The following is a 22,715-nucleotide window of genomic DNA, read 5'->3' as shown; positions in this document are numbered from 1 at the left end:
CACGTAAAACTATTTTTTAAGAAAGAGGTTTGTCTCTATTGGTAAGTTTAGAATGCCATCCCATATCATGCATGTCATTTTGTGAAACAATATTCTGATGGCTGTAATAAGTTATTTTAATCCATAAGTAGCACATAAAACTATGTTTTAAGAAAGAGGTTTTTCTCTGTTGGTAAGTTTAGGATGCCAACCCAGATCATGCATGCCATCTCTGGACTTCTTTCTTATCATCTCACCCAGTCAACAGACCTCACTCTGCTGTTCCGTTCATCTCATGTTGAAAGCTAATCTACTTTAGTTTTCACATTTCAAGCAGCTAACTCTGAATCCTTTTTTTTTGTCTGCACAATAACTTAGATACTGGGCAATTATACACTTACCAAAGTAGATGATTGCAATCCACCTTCTGTAACTGGATTTAAAATTTAAGGTGCTTTTTGAAGTATATACAATAATCACACATACAAAAATTCCTTTCTGGATAATTCTTCTTTTGATTAAATCACTTTACTGAAATACAATTGGGATAATGATGGGCAGAAAGGCAAATTAGATGATTGTTAAAGAGCTGAAATGAGACTGTGACACACCTCTATCACATTATGTAAAGGAAATAAAGAATGCTCTGAAATAGCCAAAATGTTTTATAGTTTTATTTTCAAAAGAATATAGATTTCTTTGGCTCGCAAGTATCTGGTACGCACCACGTCAGGGGGCCAGATCCAGGTCCTTGGCTATTTCAGAGACGGTGCGAGAGAGGTAGACTGTGCGAGTACTCACTTCCTGCGGTCCAACAGCCAGCAGACAAGATTGCAACAGAGAGGTCCCACACAACTCAGATACACTAACATGCAGTCTGTGAAACCCCTGTATCATACTAATTCTACGTCATTAAAATGTTAAAACTGTACAAAATTCTCACTATCTCTCTTTGATAATATTGTCAGGTAAGTCATTCTGATGGAAGAGGATTGAAGATTATACAGATGAAATTGGGGAAATATTGCAATGATTTTGTGACTAACTCTGTCAGAGTGTACTCTATGAATATAATATAAAATATGAAATATTAATTTGTTTGTAATTTAATGTACTGGACAGTATAAGTGGGATATATTTACTGTTGTTAAAGAATCAATATAATATATTGTTCATGTTACACTTGTTGAAATGAGACTCTTACATTTTTTTATCACACTTTCTAAAGGAATTGGAAATGCTATGAAAGAAAAATAAAATAATTTAAAATTCATTAGGAAATGAATTTTTTTTAACTCACAAGTGCCAAACTGAAATTTTTTCCTGATTTTTAAGCTTCACATTTTATATACGGGAAGCTGGAAATGGGAAATGGAGATGGTGATGACATATTATATACGGGCATATTAAAAACAGACTTTAATCTCGGTATCTAGGCAGGTTATATCCCACATATAACTGTCAGCTTTGAGCAACAATTACTGAAGGGTCTTGTCAGAAGGGTAGGTTTCATTTTCTAAAATTTTAAATACATCACAGCTGAAGTGATAAATGTATCACAATCCTTCGATCTCACAAGAGTGATTGTTATTAACCATCATCATAACATGTATTTCCAATACTATAAATATAATTCCTAGGAAAGCAACATCATCTCAATATAGATTACTTGTCAATTGAGCAAATTTTAAGGATGAAACTGAGCATCAGTCATAAGTGAAAGGTAGGAACACAAAGAGAGAAAGGAAATAGACTTACAAAAACACAATGATAAAAATTTCAGGAACTTAAAAAGTACTGTTCTGTACCATTTTCATAGTAAGAACAATTACTATCTCATACAGTTGTCAATATTTAGCATAAAGTTTAGAAAATCTAAGCTACATAAAAACCAGTTCTGTCCTTGATAACAGAGTAGATTACAATATCATTGTGATGGAATTTTTCTTTACAAAGAGATGGAGTAAAAGATAATTAGTTATGGGCACTTTTGATAGAGAGAAAGTGTATCCACTTCCATAAAATCATAAATTGGTAATCATTTCATAATAACATTAATTGCTCCCAAGGATACAGTTTAGATGAAGAAAGTATGGTAATAAGAACAAATCATGTCATTTCAATCATCTTAATAGAACCTTTAATAGAACTGTAACACAGGAGTACCTAAATAGATGTTCACTCTGGAAGGTATGATACCTGAGTGATATCATTGCGTATTTCTCACCAGGGCAGTTGTGTTTTGAGTTCGAAACAAATTATGAGGAATTTTTGAAATAAACATTCATATCCGTATGGTTCAAATTTCTTTTGATACTGGAGGTCCCATGACTGATCACAATAAAAACAGTCATGAAAAACTGCAAGCTTGCTGTTTTCATTTGCTCTGGAATAACAGACGATGGTGAAAATAGCTTTCCGTAAACAAGTTAGAGTAGAATAGAGTTACTTGCTTTCCCCATTCAGGATAACTATTTATTATAACCTCCTGATATGTGTAGTTTCTTGAAATACTGTCATAACACAAAGTATCAAATGTAAGGACAATAAGATTTTACTGACTGGTATTCATCATTGTTATATATTGATAACAAATAGTAAGAAATCTTATTCAAATTTAAGTTTGCATTAGGCAACATAATGAGAGTGAAATAGCATGTAAAAATGTTTAAAAGTTTTTTGAGACTAAATTTACACACTTCTGACTGAGTAAGAAATTGACTATCCCAAGACTTAAAGAATATTACATTGTCTAGGATATTATTATTATTATTATTATTATTATTATTATTATTATTATTATTATTATTATTATTATTATTATTATTATTATTATTATTATTTTTGAATGAACTAGCTGATTAGCCGGCCCGGCGGTGTAGAGGTATCATGCCTGCTTCTTACCCAGAGGCCCCAGGTTTGATTCCCGGGATTTTTACCTGCACCTGAGGGCTGGTTCAAGGTCCACTCAGCCTACATGATTAGAATTGAGGAGCTATCTGACGGTGAGATAGCGGCCCCGATCTAGAAAGCCAAGAACAATGACTGAGGGGATCTGCCGTGCTGACCACATGACACCTCGTAATCTGAAGGCCTTCGGGCTGAGCAGCGGTCGCTTGATAGGCCAAAGCCCTTCGGGGCTATTGCGCCATGGGGTTTGGTTTGGAGTAGCTGATTATGGTTGACCAATCAATCAATCAACACTGATCTGCTGTCACCCAGGTGGCAGAATCCCAATCAGTTGGTAATGCAGTCTTAAACGAGTTCAAAGAAGTTGGAAATTTATTGAACATCTCCTTTGGTAAATTATTCCAATCCCTAATTCCTTTTCTCATAAATGAATATTTGCCCCAATTTTTCCTCTTGAATTTCAACTTTATCTTCATATTATGATCTTTCCTACTTTAAAAAACCCACTCAGGCTTATTTGTCTACTAATGGCATTCCACATCACCTCTCCGCTGACAGCTCGGAATGTAACGCTTAGTCAAGCAACTGTCTCCTTACTCCCAAGTCTTCCCAGCTTAAAGTTGGCAACATTTTTTATAACACTACTCTTTTGTTGGAAATTGTCCAGAACAAATTGTGCTGCTATCCTTTGGATTTTTTCCAGTTCTCAAGTCTAGTAATCCTGATGAGGGTCCCATACACTGGAATCATACTCTAATCAGGGTCTTACTAGTGACTTATTTGCCTCCTCTTTCACATCATTACTACAACCCCTAAATACCCTCATAACCATATGAAGAGATCTGTAACCTTTATTTACAGTCCCGTTAATGTGATTACCTCAGTGAAAATCTTTCCTTATACTAACACCTAGGTACTTACAGTGATCCCCATGATGTACCTCCACTGCATCAATACATTAAATGAACTGAGAGGACTTTTCCTCTTGGTAGAACTTGCAACCTGACTTTTCACCCCTTTTTCCATCATACCATTGTCTGCTGTCCATCTCACAACATTGTCGAGGTCTTTTTCTGACCTTCATAACCTGTTTAAGTGTGCTTAAATAATACAAATTTTGATCAGACAATCCCCCAGTACTTTATATTCAGACTAGCAGAAGTACCCGTTCTTCGTACGGGTTATCAGAAACTGGCTTTAGTTACTCATACTATTGGTGTGACCGACTTCATTAGATATGTATATCACTGGTGTATTTATTTAAGTACGTAGAAATTATTTGTCATGTTTGGAATTATAGTATATCTTCTTCTTCTTTTCTTCATGGGAGCCTCTAAATATTATTTCCTAATTAGTGTCGACCTCTAAGACCTTTTGCTACCATGTTTTTCCTTCATTCCCACTTAGATATACCTGTTCCCTTCACAAAGCTGCAGGTTTAGTGTAAGTATACTTCCAATAGATAGTACCACAAATATAAATATATTGAATGAATTTGTTTGATCCGATATTTCGTAACTATTACAAATGATCAAGGAAATACGCAATGCAAAATAAAACTACTATAATTATCGAGAATTATAATCCTCAGGGTTTGTCACTTATGTCGCACATCATATGATATATATGAGTATAAATGTTGAAAAATTTTAACAAGTCATTTGCACACCATCTTGACAATTGTGTACAGTATACAGGTTGTTTTCACGGTTACGATGATCGTAAAAGTGGACCAAAATATCGGCACTAATAACTTCAGTGATCCTACTACTCCACGATTTGATAGAAAATAGTTTAAACTATAGGTAACAGACTCCGCAAAATGCTGAAACCTAAGCCAGTATGTAAAAACGGAGTCCCGTCAGCAACAGCTGGTCGCTGTACTACGGAGATCTCCGGGGCTATTATTTTTATACTTCACTCCCTTTCCATCCCCGCCCAAAGGAGTGCTATGAACGTCTTATACAACAGTTTATTTTTTTCACATAGTAAGTCATATGTGTATCAATTTTGGTTGGCAGCTATGCCCAAACGTACATGCATAATCTCGCTGCTGTAGAATTCTGGAGCTGACGTTGCCATGGTTATGGCCGTTCGTTTCTTTGTCCGATTCCTAGAGCAGGGGTAGTATGGTTCCAATATCTCCATAACGGTTGGTTTTAGGGCCTTCAAACATGGTTTTCGAACCTGAAAGGTTTACCGAGTTTTGTTCTTTGCGTCAAGGGGCTTAAAATGAGCTTTGTCTCGTCCTTGTACGACAAATTCTATTTCGCCTATATTAGCCTATTATTTTAATAGTTTTATATCTCCCCTCGTCGCCACCCCTCAAATTGTTTTGAAAATAAATTACAGCCAATATTACTCACTGGCAATGTAGCTTTCTACAGGTGAAGTAATTTTTAAAATCGGTTCAGTAGTGTTTGAGTCTATCCGTTACAAAAAAAATATATAAATTTTTCCCCTTTATAATAGTAGTATAGAAGTATAAATTACAACCCTACACATACGGTTGCCATCAGGAAGGGCATCCAGCCGTAAAACAGGGTTTAATCCACATGTGCGACACAGTTCGCACCCGCAACCTCACAGGTGGGGGTAAAGCGATAGAAGAAGATACTCATTTTTTAAAAATTCACCTGCTTTTTTATTCTTTTCACCCCTTAAGTGGATTTTTTCTTACAGTGGTCGAGCACGATGGAAATTGTCGAGACCGCTAACATTTCAGCCAGACCTCGCATGCAAGAATTACAAAGAAACTGGAGAATTTGACCCTCAATGAGTTGACATACACATTACGTCTGTTGCCTTGAAAGAGGCGTGTGGTTCCTCCCTTCATGCCCCTCTCCCTTCATTGTTGAGCCAGTGGGATGTGTGGACAGGTGGGGAAGCAAGTACCTTCCCGTCCGCATGTGTTTTGTATTTCTGTTTTCTCCACCTCTTCTCACTCTTCAGATGTGTGCATGTGTTAACGTGTTTGATGGATGTGACCAATGAGCGAGAGTGTGTAAGCAGGTACTGGGTGGTTCTGAGGGCTGTACTGATTTCTTGCCTGAAATGAATATTTCTGGCCATGAGATACTAAAGATTTCAAGTGTACAAGTTTATTTTCAGTGCATGGTTGTTATTTACTTTATCACACTATAAGTGTACAGTTGTCTGTTTGGATTTATGTAAATTAATTTCATCAAGCAGTGTAGTAGTTATAATTAATACAGCAAGGTCAAAAGCTTGCATTAAGTTAATAATTGGAGATCCTCCATGGCTCAGGCGGCAGTGTGCAGGCTTCTCACCGCTGGTTTCCGTGGTTCAAATCCTGGTCACTCCATGTGAGATTTGTGCTGGACAAAGCAGAGGTGGGACAGGTTTTTCTCCTGGTTCTCTGCTTTTCCCTGTCTTCTTTCATTCCAGAAACACTCTCTAATGTCATTTCATTTCATGTGTCAGTCATTAATCATTCGCCCAGAGGAGTGCGACAAGGCTTTGGCAGCCAGCACAATACCTACCTTCGCCACAAGATGGAGCTTCATTCATGCCATTCCTGATCCGGTCGAATGACTGGAAACAGGCTAAGGATTTTCATTTAAGTAAATAATTGGAGGATTAAGACAAACCATGACAGATGTGCTTATCTTCTCCACAAGTAGGGACGAGTTCCCTCACCAGAGTGCAGTTGTGGTGCTCAGGCAGACTATCTGGCATATCGTGCATGAGTGTCCATCACATTCATATAAAGGCATTTTCAGTGACTTTATGGAAGCAGGTTCAACTGTGATGGACTTTATTAACAACTTAAAAGTCAAACTGTAAATAAGTAATGTAAATAATGTAATATACTCTATCTAATTTTATAATTTCTTATTTGTGATATGTACTGCTAAATAAATAAATAAATAAATAAATAAATAAATAAATAAATAAATAAATAAATAAATAAATAAATTTCTCAAAAAGCAGATCTCTAAGTTGATTAGCTGCTGTTAATTAACAATAAACTTGTAATTGTTCTTGCCGCTGCAGTAATGTTAAACTATGCTTGATTTAAATTATTATATTGATATTTTCACATAATTTTTCATCATTTATTAAGCATCACATGGAATTCAACTGTGAAACTTTACACATTGTGAAGTACACTTAATAATAATAATAATAATAATAATAATAATAATAATAATAATAACAGCAGAAGCAGCTAGTGAGGTGGCCATGTGGTTAGGGGCCCGCAGCTGTGAGCTTGCATTAGGGAGATAGTTGGTTCGAACCCCACTGTTGGCAACCCTGAAGATGGTTTTCTGTGGTTTCCCATTTTCACACCAGGTTGTACTTTAATTAAGGCCATGGTCATTTCCTTCCCATTTCTAGCCCTTTCCTATCCCATCGTCACCATAAGACCTCTCTGTGTTCATGCGACGTAAAGCAATTTGTAAAAAAAATGTAAAAATAAAACTGATTAATTATGTTTCTAGGTATTATCTCTGACAACTTAACTGAACACAAGTATTACATTTTAATTTTAAAAGTCAGAGAATGACTTTTTCATTTGCAAAATCTGTTACCTCAAGATGTTCCAATCATAAATTAGTGGAATTCATCATTTTATTCATCCTCACCATGTATGGAAACACCCCATCTCCTAGTGTTCAGAGATACAACTTTTTGTGATGAACTAGAGCAGGGCCTCTCAGGGTGCATGCGCCTGGTGCATGCACTGTGCACGGTGCAAAAGATGACTTCATTTGGTTGACCAGAGTGCAGACCCCCACTCTTCGATTTGGAGCAATAGCACTGTCTCTCTCTTTCCCCACGCCTGTCTCACTCACTCCCCCCATCTCCCTCTTCCTCACTTGCTCCGTAGCACTCCAAATCCGAGCCGAGCTTACTCGAGTAGCCCACAGACGAAGCGCTGGTCCGAGCCGAGTCGAGTGGGACCGATGCACTGTGCACAGAAACTCTGCACCGCTGTTTGCACGTGTGAGATTTTGGGCGTTTGAGAGGCCCTGAACTGGAGGGACTATGGCAGAAGAGACATCATGTTTACTTTTGCTTTTTCATGTACAGGTCTGTATGACTTGTGGAGAGAATCTTGTTGCACATTTTGTAAAGACAGTAGAGCTCTTCCTATATCTTCCTTCTGCAAAATTAATTCTTGAAAAGAAGTGTCAATATCAGTGAATGTTTCCTTGGTACTAATATTAAATAGTAAACGTTCGTTGAATCTCAACCAGCATACCTTCAATCAGTTCAGAGGAGGTACTGCTGGGACATTTTTTCCTGTTGATGTTTAACCTTTAGAATACCAGAGAGCGCAAAAGCATTCCTCGGCGAGTGAGCGAAAATTGCCAGGAACGCAATAGTGCTCCTTACGCAAGCAGTTTTGTATTTGCTTGTAATTCTTAGTTTCCGGACATATAGCAGCACAATGCAGGTGATTTAGACTCTTCAGAACCTGTAGTTTCTAAATCTACCACAACTATTGCGCCAATCGCTTTATTTACGGAGATATGATTTTATCGAAGCAACCTATATTCTGTACACCGTAAAAGTTTGTGAGTAGGAAAATGACTGCGATATGTTCGAGAATGATGACGATTTAGCTGAATGTATTAACAGACTCTGTGCCAATGACAACTATATTGAGTCTGATGAAGATGTAGCTATATCAGTGTCATTTAATAATGATTTTGGTGATGTTATTTCAGAGACAGGAAGTGAGTGTAGCGATGACATTCCACAGTACAATAAACCTCGTGGTATTGTCATTAGTGAAAGTGACAGTGATGCTGATTCGGAAAGTGATGGAAATGAAGACAGTGTAGGCCGTGATGCAGGTAGTAATGACAACAATGTCTACGTGAATAAACACAGTGTTCAATGAAGTTTCAGTTGGAAATGACACATGGTTCGAGCCCTCCCCGCTGTATCTCGAAACACCCGGTCATAAAACATTTTTTTTACCGGGCGAGTTGGCCATGCGCGTAGAAATTAAATAATTGAAAGAGGTTCAACCTATTCAATACATAGGAAAGAAATGTAGTGATTACATTTTTATTTAATAGTAAAAACAAATGGGACCGGTTTCGACCCTAGTCCAGGTCATCGTCAGCCGTAAAAACATGTAAAACAATGCATATGATAAAGAAAAAGAAAAAGATTAATTAAACTCTGGATCGGTATAAGATGAAACAGTACGTAATATTAAGAATGGTAGTATGGCACACGCAATGATAGGCGAAGTCTCACAATGTTTATGAATATTGGAGAACAGTCAAAAGGGTCAGTTTCCACACTCTGTCAGGCACAAAGTCACAACACTATCAAATAATATATGAAGATCATAAATAACTTGAAGTCGCAGACGAATAGATTTGTAGAAGCAAACCAACAGCTCTCGGTGATCAGTGCGGCACATTCAAGGTCATGCGCTGCGGTCTCGAACGCCAAAGTAGAATGGAGAATATCCTGAAGGTCCAGTATTTGTCTCGGTTGCGGGAAGTTTGGCGTTCGAGACCGCAGCGCATGACCTTGAATGTGCCGCGCTGATCACCGAGAGCTGGCGGTTTGCTTCTACAAATCTATTCGTCTGCGACTTCAAGTTATTTATGATCTTCATATATTATTTGATAGTGTTGTGACTTTGTGCCTGACAGAGTGTGGAAACTGACCCTTTTGACTGTTCTCCAATATTCATAAACATTGTGAGACTTCGCCTATCATTGCGTGTGCCATACTACCATTCTTAATATTACGTACTGTTTCATCTTATACCGATCCAGAGTTTAATTAATCTTTTTCTTTTTCTTTATCATATGCATTGTTTTACATGTTTTTACGGCTGACGATGACCTGGACTAGGGTCGAAACCGGTCCCATTTATTTTTACTATTAAATAAAAATGTAATCACTACATTTCTTTCCTATGTATTGAATAGGTTGAACCTCTTTCAATTATTTAATTTTTAACGTTAATACTTTCAATACAGAACAATGAAATTTTTATCTTTAAATTACATGCGCGTAGAGGCACGCGGCTGTGAGCTTGCATCCGGGAGATAGTAGGTTCGAATCCCACTATTGGCAGCCCTGAAAATGGTTTTCCGTGGTTTCCCATTTTCACACCAGGCAAATGCTGGGGCTGTACCTTAATTAAGGCCACAACCGCTTCCTTTCAACTCCTAGGCCTTTCTTATCCCATCGTCGCCATAAGACCTATCTGTGTCGGCGCGGCGTAAAGCCCCTAGCAAAAAAAAATTTTAAATTAGAAACTTTAGTGCCTAGGTTATTGAAATTTTGCAAATAGTGAACCAAGAGCATTTATCTGTAGAAAATAATATTTTTCAGTGCATAAATTTAATTTTGATTTGTGTTTCTTTATCTCAATTATGACTTTTCAATTTTCATTTTGATAATTGTTAAACTAATAATTTTTTATATGTTATAGCGTTAATATAACATAGCTTGTGAATTTAAAAACATGTAAAGAATCTGCTTTTCTATGATAAGTTAAAATGTCGGAGGCATATCTTCAATAATAAGAAATAATGAATTTTCTGAAACATTGCAATTTCTTAAAAATAAGCCTGGTATTCTTCGCATACACCACCTATAAGCGACTGGTACTAAAAGGGTTAATAGTAAATAGCATGCTATTTAGGACCTCATTTTTAGGCATCAAAACTACCTTGAAACAAGGCTTCTTCCTCACACCAAGGAGAAAATATATGTACTTCATTATAACTCTGACAGGTATACAGATGTCCTCAATTGCAACAAAAGCTGTTGTCATCTCGCCAATAAAATTTGAATTATGGACTTGTTTCACTATTACATTAAAAACATTTTTTACTGTACTATGCCAGTGTTAGTGCCAAATTGGAAAAACATGGACTTGGTTCACTTTAGCTTTAAATCCTCCAATTAAGTTTAAGTCATCTACTAAGGCCTTGAAGTAGGTGTGCTGGCAGAGGTGGTAAAGGTGTGCCTGGAAGAACGTGGGTTTCAATCCTTGTCAGGTAGTCAGAATCTAGAAAGGAGACCACCACCACCACCACCACCACCACCACCACCACCACCACCACCACCACCACCACCACCACCACCACCACCATCATCACCATCATCATCATCATCATCATCATCAACATCATCATCATCATCATACCGAGCACGATAGCTGCAGTCGCTTAAGTGCGGCCAGTATCCAGTATTCGGGAGATAGTAGGTTCGAACTCCACTGTCGGCAGCCCTGAAAATGGTTTTCCGTGGTTTCCCATTTTCACACCAGGCAAATGCTGGGGCTGTACCTTAATTAAGGCCACGGCCGCTTCCTTCCCACTCCTAGCCCTTTCCTGTCCCATCGTCGCCATAAGACCTATCTGTGTCGGTGCGACGTAAAGCAACTAGCATCATCATCATCATCATCATCATCACCATGTTTTATCGTCGTTGTTTTACAAGTTCAAGTACTGACAGTTGACAACACTGACATTAAAGTAAATATTAACAAATATCTGACTGCACTCTGTGACCGACAATCTGCACAGTACCAAAACCATAGCTAAAACCAGAGCTAAAGAGCTAATGGTAAGATGAGATGCCACACACAGGAAATTTAAACGGCAACCGACGCAAGACAATTCAGTTGGATAGAAATGTTGTAAGCAGTTTGGTTCATGCCAATGGCTTCGTTATAATTAAAGTTGGAGTCAAAAGTGAGCAATTCATTATACTGGAACTTAAAATTAAATGCAATGAGGATAGTATGAAAATCAGCCTTGTAGACTACAGTGATCTTTGTGATGGAAAGTCTGAAGGAAACAGATTGTGAAGTACAAGATATTAAATTTCAATCAATCAGTTAATCAGTCACCACTGATCTGCATTTAGGGCTGTCACCCAGGTGGCAGATTCCCTGTCTGTTGTTTACCTAGTATTTTCTTAAATAATTGCAAAGAATTTGGAAATTTATCAAACATCTCCCTTGGTAAATTATTCCGATTGCTAACTCCTCTTCCTATAAACAAATATTTGCCTAAATTTGTCCTCTTAAAAGATATTCAGATGTTTCCAGTTCCAACAAAAGGTATTCATATTGTAATCTTTCCTACTTTTAAAAACACCAGTCATATTTATTAATCTACCAATGTCATTCCATGCCTTCTTTCCACTGACAGCTTGGAACATACCACTTAGTCATGCAACTTGTCTCCTTTTTCCCAAGTCTTCCGAGCCTAAACTTTGCAACCTTTTCAAAACATTAATCTTTTGTTGGAAATCACTCAGAAAAAATCGAGTTGCTTTTCTTTGGAATTTTTCCATTTCTCGAATCATGTAATCTTAGTGATGGTCCCATACACTGAAACCACACTCTAAATGGGGTCTTACCAGATATGCCCTCTCCTTTACATCACCTAAATACCCTGTGAAGAAATCTGTAACCTTTATTTAAATTCCTGTTTATGTGATTACCCCAATTACAGTGATCTTCATAAGGAACTTACTCCCCATCAATGCAGTAATTAAAACTGAAAAGACTTTTCCTATTACTGAAACTCACAACATGACTTTTAATCCCGTTTATCATCATACCATTGCCTGCTGTCCATCTCGCAACATTTTCAAGGTCTTTTTGCAAATGTTCACAATCTTGTAACTTATTTATTACCCTATACAGTATAACATCATTAATGTATCTCTTTGCTGACATTGTTCACATATCTTGGAGTCAGACTATCCGTGTCGTACGATGCATCGAAGCACAGTGCAATAGATTCGTGATAACGGGTGTGCTATACATGTGAAGTGAGAATATTCGTCATTTGGAGTGCTATTAAATAGTGCCTTATAAAGTGGAAGTAATGGAAGTGCAAGCAAAAAGTGCTCTACAAAAACTAAGAAATATAGCTGAAACGGGAGGATATATGAAGAAGGACACCAAATACAACATTTTGAACGCAGTGAGTACTATAACAGAATACATAAAAGCAACAGAGGAAAAAGTGAAGCCAGGAAATAGTGTGGACATTTTCGAAGCAAACACAACAGTAGAGGTTAGAAAACATCGCATTGACTTAGAAGAAGAAGAAGAAGAAGAAGAAGAAGAAGAAGAAGAAGAAGAAGAAGGGGACAAAAGCAGCAGCGCAAGACAGGTGGCGCCATCTATAGATGCAACAACAGAAACACGAGGGGAGACAACCAGGCAAAGGCGCCAACTACCGGAGAGAGTAGCAATCCGGATGGTATAGATATAGAGGGTATAGATCATTCCCAGAAAACATTCGGGGAAACAAATAACATGAGGACATCTCTCGGCCGCGTAAATGAAAGTGCAACTGAGAATCAGATTAGAATCATCTGCCGATGACGAGGAAAACCACCAAGGAAGAATACAACATGCAGCAAATCCTACATTTCCAATAACACAAGGCAAGAAACGTAATAACGCTATAGTCAAGCAGATGACAATAAATGTCGAGACAGTGAATGAGAAATTAGAAAACATAATGGAATTCCTGGAAAACAAGCTAGATCAAATAATTGAGCAAAAAATTAACCAAAGACTAAAAAGCAAAACTACAACAGAAATAAACCACACGGTCAGGACAGCACAAAATGCATTCGATGAAACAAGCATCAGTACATGCGAAGAAAAGAATCAAAATCTCCAGAGAGACATAATAAGGGAAATGAGAAACAAATGGAATAAGATATTGCCTTTAACCAACCAAAGACAAAAGGATGACGGTGAACTAGAAGCGGCAGAAAAAATGGCATGGCTGCATGTAGGTCGGCTTAAACAGAGCATCACTGCAATAAATATAAGAAAATTCTTGGAAAGGAATGGCATTATAGGACACATAGAATGTGAAGAACTTCATACATTGGGAGACAGAAAAGCTTTTAAGGTTGATTTCCCATACATCTATCTGGAAGATGCACAGAGCGTGGATTTCTGGCCACAGGGAATAAAAGTCAGAAGATTTTGCTTTCAGAGATATGATAGGAGACAGGAGGAAAAACGAGGGGTGGAACTTCAGTAAACATCTCACCCAATTGCCAAAGAAGAAGGAACCTTGGTCGAGCATGGAAATAAGTGTATTATTATGGAATATAGAGGGAATAAGAAACGCAATACCCCACATATCACAGAAGACAATAGACGACACAGATGTTATGATACTGACAGACACATTCCTCACGGAACCTATAGAGTTACAAGGTTACTATGGTATACACATGCTAGCGACCCCGACGGATGGAAGACCATCAGGGGGAGTCACAATCTTCATAAAAGGGAAACTGGGAAATATCAAGCGAATCATCAAGGAGGAAAACATGGTCACAATAATCACATCAGAAATTACGATAATAGGAATTTACACTCAGCCAAATACACCTATAGAAAACATAATGGATAAAATATCTATAGCCATAGAACAAACGAAAGCAGAAAGGAACGTAATAATTGCCGGAGATTTTAACTCTCTTGGTGCCATTTAACATTAAGAATATCTCTATTGTGGCTCTTGGTGCCAGGCGGTAGTGCGAGCGTCCGCCCTTTAAATTGCCAGAGCTGATCTGGTCAGCCGTTAACAATCCAGTCGGAAGTTGCCAGAGCCGATTACATCGGCCGGCTTAAAATTCTGTGATATACGTAATTTTGAGGCAACCTATAGTGAAGTGCATACTTTTGTTACAACCTGTAGTAAAGGGGCTACCACGTTATTGTGTGCCTGGCCTTGCTTTGGCAGTTCTAAGAGGGTGTTATACCTTTCACAAGAGTCTTTTTCTGTGTTTACAAATACCGCTAACCGGTCAGTAAGAGATTGCTCCTTGCAGTGAGTGGATTTGTGACAGGAAAATGGCATGTTATTCACGTGATCATTTTTCAGTAGGTATTGATGACAATAAATTAATACAGTATTTAGAACAGTGCGAAGTTAACGCCGATGATTTATCGGATAGCGATAGGGAATTTAGTTCAGAGAGTAGCGACGAAATTATACCGGACACGTCCGCAGTATCACCGCAGGCTACAGAAGAGACGTTTAATTGTGTCTAACAGCACTAAAGCTACTCTGAATATGGTGGTAGATGAAACTAGTGATAACGAATATGATGATGATGATGTCTCTGGAAAACATTTTGTGGAAATTTGTCCCAATGAACCCGACAACATTCCTCAACCTCCTGTCTCCTTCAAGGAAGTTCTTGGACCTAAAAATGCCCTACCGTCTGATTCTCCACCCATATCACACTTCAATTTACTTTTCTCTTTACTCTCTGCTAAACTTATAGTCACATATAGTCCTTTATCATTACCTAAATGCCGGTCTCCGCAGGCCAAGTGTAGCGTGCCTGCCTCTCACCCGGATGTCATGGGTTCAATTTCCGCCCAGGTCAAGAATTTTCACCGCCTGGTCCTGAGGGTAGGTTCGAGGTTCACTCAATCTAAGTGACCCTAAGTGATTGCAATTGAGGAGATATCTGAGGGTGAGAGGACCCCAGTCTGGAAAACCAAGAATAATTACTGAGAGGATCTGTCTCACTGACCATGATTCACCTCGTAAAGTGCAGGTACCGAACTGAGCAGCGGTCGCTTAGTAGGTCAAAGAAAATCACGGCTTTAGCGCCATACATTTCTTAATTTCATAAATTCTGTTGTATTGTAAAATATTTTTCTAATATATACTGTTGTAACCAAGGTTGAAATTTACAAAACACAACTTTTATTGCTTCACTTTATAATATTTACATAAATAACTGAAATTTATTTTGAAGCAAAAAGGAATATTGAATCTTGAGAAAAGTTTGTCTTTATACAATATGTACAGGTTTACAGTCTTTATATACACTTCTATCTTGAAAAGATAGTCTTTGTGAATTGACACGTTGATAGTCGAGAACTATCTGGCACACTAACATGAATGTCTTTGAGAGTCCTTGTTGGTTGAAGTGCCTGAATTCCTAAAAAGCAAGTTCAATTGATTGAAGAAATTCCACCTAGCGAAACTAAGGGAGCTTGCATAACTTAGGGAATGAAAATGGCTTGTAAAAGAATTACGGAACATAGGCAGCGGAAACAGGTAAGGGAACGGTGACCAGAGGTGAAACCTCGTACTGCCAGAAATTCAGTCCACCTGGTCGAAGCACATTTTCAAGAGGAGTAGCCTCCGTGCTCGACGTAGGGTGTATTCTGGAGCTGGACACCGGGGCAAGTGGGCAAGTGAGCAGGCAGGGAGCTCCTATTTATAGTACACTCGATGGTCAGGCACGCGCACTGAGGGCTGCGCGTCGAAGCTAGCAGAATGATACACAGGCGCGCGTGCAGCTGGCTGGCGGAGCGAGAAAGGGAGCGCCGGACATACAACATATACTACAACCGAAAACGAGAAACTACCTTTTCTGAAAAAAACTATAATATCAACTACTATTTTTTACTTATTTAATAATTCAGAATTATTTTAATACTGTGTTGTCCGCACGCAGAAAATTTGTTGTCAGCATTTGCCAAACATTGATATATACACGCGAATTTTATCGGTGAGTAAAATTGTCTTATTTTTATTAGTGACATATGTTTGAATTTTTATTTTTTACGTTTTTATTTTTCTCTTTCAAATTAGTTATTCTATAGAATTGTATTTAGAAATACATTATACATAATTACGTATATTCTTTTGTATCGTAAATTATTTTTTCAAAGTAGATATTGAGAGAGAAAGTGCGAAAATATTTTTCTCTTCCTAAAAATAAACGTTTTCAACAACTATAAATCAACAATAAAACGTTTTTGACTCTTTATACCACTCCAAACCAGTTTCTTATTCTACGTAGTCGATATGTAGAAACTTTCATGCCGGTATTTGCTAAACACCGGTAGATATACGCAAATTTTAAAATACATGTATTTCCACTGAAAACGGCCTGGCACTTTACAGTAGTAGAGTGGAGACGGAGCTCTGGCCTCTTCCAGTTGATGAGGAGCGGCCGACTAGAAAGGCTCTTCGCTCCAAGAGGGTTAACTGCAGGATGGACAAAGAAAATACCAAAACTTGCATCCTTCTTGAGACACTGGAAGAAGAAGGCTTCAGAATAGCGAACAAAAAAGAGACACCAACCTACTTTGCACAGAACGGTCATAGCGCCATCGACCTACGATTTTTTAGAGGAGTACAACTACAATTGTGTCAACAAGAAGGCCTATGGAACTCATCGGCAGCACCAATAAGGAAACACATACCCATAATGACACGCCTACGCATGGAAATCCAACAAAAGAGGAAGGAAGCAAAAAGACCAAGTATATATACCAGAAAAATCCAGCAGGAAACAATAGAAGAAAGCGAGGAAAACATCGGAAAAGCAAGAAACCTAATAGAAGAAGAAAGACTAGAAGAAGCCCTAGAAACAGCCACCAAAGTAATAACGAAAACTATAATAGTAAAGGAAAGAAGACACACACAAGCTTGGTTTGACCAAGAATGTTACAAGGAAAGAAAAGCAACTTTAAAGGCCCTGAATGCAGCAAAATTATACAGACGCCCAGAAGACCTAACATCATATGCAGAAAAAGAAAAAATATAAAGAACTAATAAAAAAAAAAGAAGAATATACAGAGAAACAAGGAAGGAAACAAGCTGAGGAAGCAAAATCAGACCCATACATAGTGCTGAAAAAAGAAGATGTCAATCGCAACAGGAGAAATTCATATGGAGAACTGGAAACATCATTTCTCGAACATACTGAATAAGGAAGGGCTGAAGCAAGCATATGACATAGAAACAGCAGAACCCACATATGCTCTGGAGCCAATAACAACATATGAAATTAGGAAAGCAATACAAGGAGGGAGAAACAAGAAATCCGCAGGACCAGACAAAATTTACATGGAACACTTAAAAGACTCACTTGGCAAGATAGAAGAACTGTGGAAAGACCTAATGAACAAATGTATACAGACTGGGAAAATACCAGAGGGATGGAACACAGCGACTCTAAAGATACTGTTCAAAGGAAAAGGGAGCAGAACATCACTAGACTCATTTATAGGAGTAGCATTAAAAAATGCATCCTTTAAAGTTTTCACGAAGATACTAAATGAAAGATTACTAGAAGCCTTTAATGGGTACATTCCAGAAAAACAACTCAGTTTTATGAAAGGCAGGAGCATGGTCCAGGCAGTGAAATACCTAATAAATCAGGTAGAAGAAGCCTTAAGACACAAAGGAGGGAAATATCATGCAGTCTTTGTTGATTTCAAGAAGGCATTCGACTCAATCGACAGGCGAAATCTAATCAAGAAAATGAAATTTACAATCAGCGAGAGAGACCCACTAGTGAGAATAGTTGAAGCATGTCTACAGAGGAACATAATCCGAATAAACAACAACGTAGAAATTTCTGAAGACATAATACAGACGAACAGAGTTATGCAAGGGTACCCCATGAGTCCCACACTTTTCAACATTTATCCAGCAGATGTGAACCGCATAGTAGAGGAAGGATCAAAAGCAGAGCTGATCCTATACGCAGATGACATGCTGATCGGAGTGAAAGAAAAGGAGGAGGTGCAAAGGGCAGTCAGCAGACTAGAGACCTGAGCGGAGGAAAACAGCCTACAGATAAATGAAGAAAAGACAGTACAAATAACCTTCAGAAAAGGTGGGAAATCAACACCCAAAGACAACATAATATTACACCAAAAGCCATTACAAAAGGTACGGAATTACAAATATTTGGGAATAACACTACAGACAACAGCGGCGTCCTTTGATATACATATTCAAGAAAGAACGGCAGCAGCAATCAGCGCCTCCTACAGCATCCAAAACATTTCAAACATATCAATCAGCACGGCGATGAGACTTTTTAAGACGACAGTAGCGCCAGTGAATATGGAATTGAGATCGTATGGGAAAAGCTGAAGATCGGAGACCTGATGAGAATAGAAAGAATGAAAGCAATGTTCATGAAGAGGATTACCCGAGTTGGAAAGACAGCGCCATCCCGGATGGTACACGAAATGATGCGGGAGACGTATTTCATAGAAGACATACGATCACAATTTTACCTACAATCAACGGAAGCAAGCAGGGCACTAGTAAACATCAGGGAAAGGAAGAAAAGTGAAATTGACCTCGACTTCTACGCCTCAACAGCGATGATGGACGATAGATGGACTAGAGAGTGCAACACACAGCGCCACGTGATAACACGACTCTCCATACATGGGTTTCACCACAAGATATGCGTAAACCAAAAGTTCCATGAGCCATACGAAGATTGTAAGTGCACTTTGTGTGGACAGAAGTGTAGTAGATACCACAACATAACATGCATGAAAAGAACCAGAACAATTACAGACTATAGCAAAGACTGAAATGTGAAACTTATTTAATGCTCAAACTTGAGTGTACATTTCTCTATTAAATATACTTTAAATAAAGTGTAACATCATCTGCAAAAAACCTTATGTCTGATTCCAATTCTTTACTCATATCATTTATATAAATAAGAAAACATAAAGCTTGAATAATACCTCCTTGTGGAATCAGAAAATGCAAAATGCTTCACCTACTCTAATTCTCTGAGTTCTATTATCTAGAAATAGAGCCACCTATTTTAGTCACTCCTGTGCCTAGTCCAGTTGCATTCATTTTTGCCAGTAGTCTCCCATGATCTACCCAGTCAAATTCCTTAGATAAGTCAATTGCGATACAGTCCATTTGACCTCCCAAATCTAAGATATCTGCTATATTTCTCTAGAATCCTACAAGTTGAGCTTCAGTGGAATAATCTTTCATAAATCTAAAGTGCCTTCTATCAAAAAAAGTTATTAATTTTGCAAACATGTCTAATATAATCAGAAATAATGCTTTCCAAAACTTACATTTAACACATGTCAAACTGACTTGCCTGTAATTTTTGGCTTTATGTTTATCACCCTTTCATTTATACTCAGGGGCTAATATAGCAGCTCTCTATTCATTTTGTATAGCTCCTTCATGCAAATGGTAATCATGCAAGTATTTCAGGTATGGTACTCTATCCTAACCCATTCTGAGCAAGCACTTTAATGTAATATCATCCAGGATGGCAGATATAAAGAGAACCAAATCAACATCTTAAAGGTATCATAGTGAATTCATAGAACAAATTATTCTTAAATTGCTCTGTTTTACCAGGTTGACTTTGCTGTTTGAGAGGGAAAGTTGGATGATTTTAATGTCCGTGCATAAATTAGTGGAAATAGACATACAAACAGTGAGAAAGATTGCTGATACAAGCAGGCGAGAACCATGTGGAGGCAAACATAAAGAACAGCTGAGTCTTAGAAACAAACACTTTGTGAACCAACTGTAAAGTTAGTGTAATTCCTCATAATTGTTACAATCACTGTGTAAAGGGTGTCAACATTGAAAAATCTATTAATTTTAGAGTAATTTTGGTGATTCTGATTATGTTATATGTCACATACCATCATATAATGTACTGGAATAAAAGAAAAAATGTGGGTCAGCATCTAATAGTGGCAAGAAGGAACATTTAACCTTTTCTTGTTTTCATGCTCTTTGAAAACAATTCATATTTGTGAGATCTTTTGTTCGAATGTAACAAAAGTTGTCTAATGTAAATTAGCATTTTGTTGTTCAATGAAGTTTTATAACTACAGGTTATGTGCCCAGAACATGTGAAAATAAGTTTGTTGAGCAATAAAAGTGTACGAATTTGGTACTTTTGTGAAAACTTTCTGTCGCATGTTTGAAGTTCAATTCTCAGAAAAACATGACTGGAAATAGAGATCATAAATTATATATTGATAAACTTGAAGAGCCTGATGATTGGGCAAAGTGGAAGTGGCATATGTCTATGGCGTTACATTCATACGGACTTAAAGACATTGTCAGTGGTAAGCATTCATGTGTTTTGTTATCAAACTCACTAAAGCCCAAAGAAATAGACACTTGCAAAGTGGCAGAAAGACAGTGTGAAAGCAGCAAATGTGGTACAGTAGCAAGTGTGCTGAGTAAATCTGTGCGGAGCTTGTGTTGATAGTTAGGAAAAATTAACCATGTGTTTCAAGCAAAGTAGTGCACAACGATTAAATATGTTAATTGAATCATTCTGCTTATTGTTTAAAGGAGCCTACCATCTAGGTCATCAGCCCCAATTGAATCATTACTTGGGATCAAATGAGACAACAACAAAAAAAAAAAAGAGATGTTAGCATACATATCACAAAGTTGCAGATGTTATTTGTGGACTTGAACAATGAATTACAGAAACGTGAAGAAAATACTTTGTCTGAAAGAATTTTTGAACAATCATATTTTATCTACACTGGGAAAAGAATTTTAAAGATATTTGGGACACAGTTAAATCTGAAGATCAGAAGCTGAATTTGCTTATTTTTTAATTTTTTAAACAGAAAAGAGATGTGTGCAGTGTGCTTGAACAGTTTGTGAATAAGACTCAGCCAAATGGACATGTTGTTAAGAGATTTATGTGTGATGGATGTATGAAATTTGACAACAAGCAAGTTCCTCTATTGCTAATGAAAAATGAAATAGTACAGTATAGTACTATGCCATATACTCCTAAACAAAATGGTGCTGTAGAACATAAAATTTGCACTATCATTGAATCTGTGCATTCAGTGTTGAATCCTAGTAAATTACCAAATGGATTGCGGGCAGAAGCCTGAAATACTGCAGTATATCTTTCCAAACAAGGCCCCATATGAATTATGGTATGGTCATCCTGTGGGAAGACTGGACCATCTGAAGATTTTTGACACTGGATGTTATGTCCATGTAAACAAGAATTTCCATTTGAAGTTTGATGACAAGGCTGTTTTTGGTCAACTCGTCAGACAATGACAAGTATGGATTTCAAGTATGGATTTCTTCTTAGAAGAAAATAGTCCTCAGTCATAATGTGAAATTCAAACCAGAAGTTGTCTAGAATTTGTGCAACAATGTAGAAATTTCTCAGAAAAAGGCTACTGGCCTTGATCAGTCCAGTTTGTCCTCTACAAAAATCCTACAGTCGACTATAGTAATCAATGAAAATTAAGTTTTAGCAAAACCAAAGAGTTTGTTATGGCATCTCCTTTCAGAGGAAGTGACAAAGAAGGGGATTCATCATATGAAGAAAATGAAGCTGCTGAAGAAGTATGATGAAGCAAACAACAACGAAATAGCATGCATGGATGCAGAGCAACAAATTCGTAATGATGGCAGAAGTTGTCGATGACAAAGATCCAGAATCATTATCAGATGCATTGCAAGCAAATAAATGAGAATTGTGGTTACAGGTCATTCATGACGAATTGAAATCTTTAAAGTAAAATAACTTATGGGAATTAGTCAAACATAAAAAGAATGTGAAAAATCTACAAAATCATTGAGTTTTATCCAAGAAAACTGCAATTAATGGAAGTACTTGTTTCAAAGCTTGATTGTTCACAAAAGAATATGTCTAATAGAATGGAATTGATTAGTAGAAAACATTTAGTCCAGTTGTACATTATGACTAGGGCCCGGATTTTTTTAAAATGCATATGCGCATATGCAATTGCATATTTTGACATATTTTGAGGGTTAGTGCATATTCTAGACGTAACAGCATATTCCGGTATATAATGTCTGAATTTAAGGATAATTACAAGAACTACTAAAATAAATCTGTTTTGTACATCCCTAGCTAGTTGCCTATTTTATGTGCATCCCTCGCTAGTTGGTATTTTCGACTGTCTGTGTAACGGCACTTTACTTTCACAACTGACAATGGCAACGGATAGCTTAGGTGTGCGTAGGCAGACTGGA

The 22,715-nt window shown here is 37.5% G+C and overlaps 1 protein-coding gene across 7 annotated transcripts in view; it reads right to left on the bottom strand.

The window, feature by feature from the left end:
* Window positions 1-22,715, bottom strand: part of KaiR1D (Kainate-type ionotropic glutamate receptor subunit 1D) — a 1,117,017-nt gene that overhangs the window by 79,306 nt on the left and 1,014,996 nt on the right. Inside the window, exon 20 of one of the 7 annotated variants that reach the window (XM_067143362.2) lies at window positions 705-783. The exons of the other annotated variants lie outside the window; for them this stretch is intronic. Within the exon in view, the coding sequence (XP_066999463.2) occupies window positions 709-783 (75 nt within the window). The 3' untranslated portion in view covers window positions 705-708. The remainder of the gene's footprint in view (window positions 1-704; window positions 784-22,715) is intronic. 7 annotated transcript variants of the gene reach the window in all.

The sequence above is a fragment of the Anabrus simplex genome, chromosome 3, assembly GCF_040414725.1.
Source record: "Anabrus simplex isolate iqAnaSimp1 chromosome 3, ASM4041472v1, whole genome shotgun sequence".
In the NCBI taxonomy this organism is placed as follows: Eukaryota; Metazoa; Arthropoda; class Insecta; order Orthoptera; family Tettigoniidae; genus Anabrus; species Anabrus simplex.
This window is presented reverse-complemented; position numbering and strand designations above follow the sequence as displayed.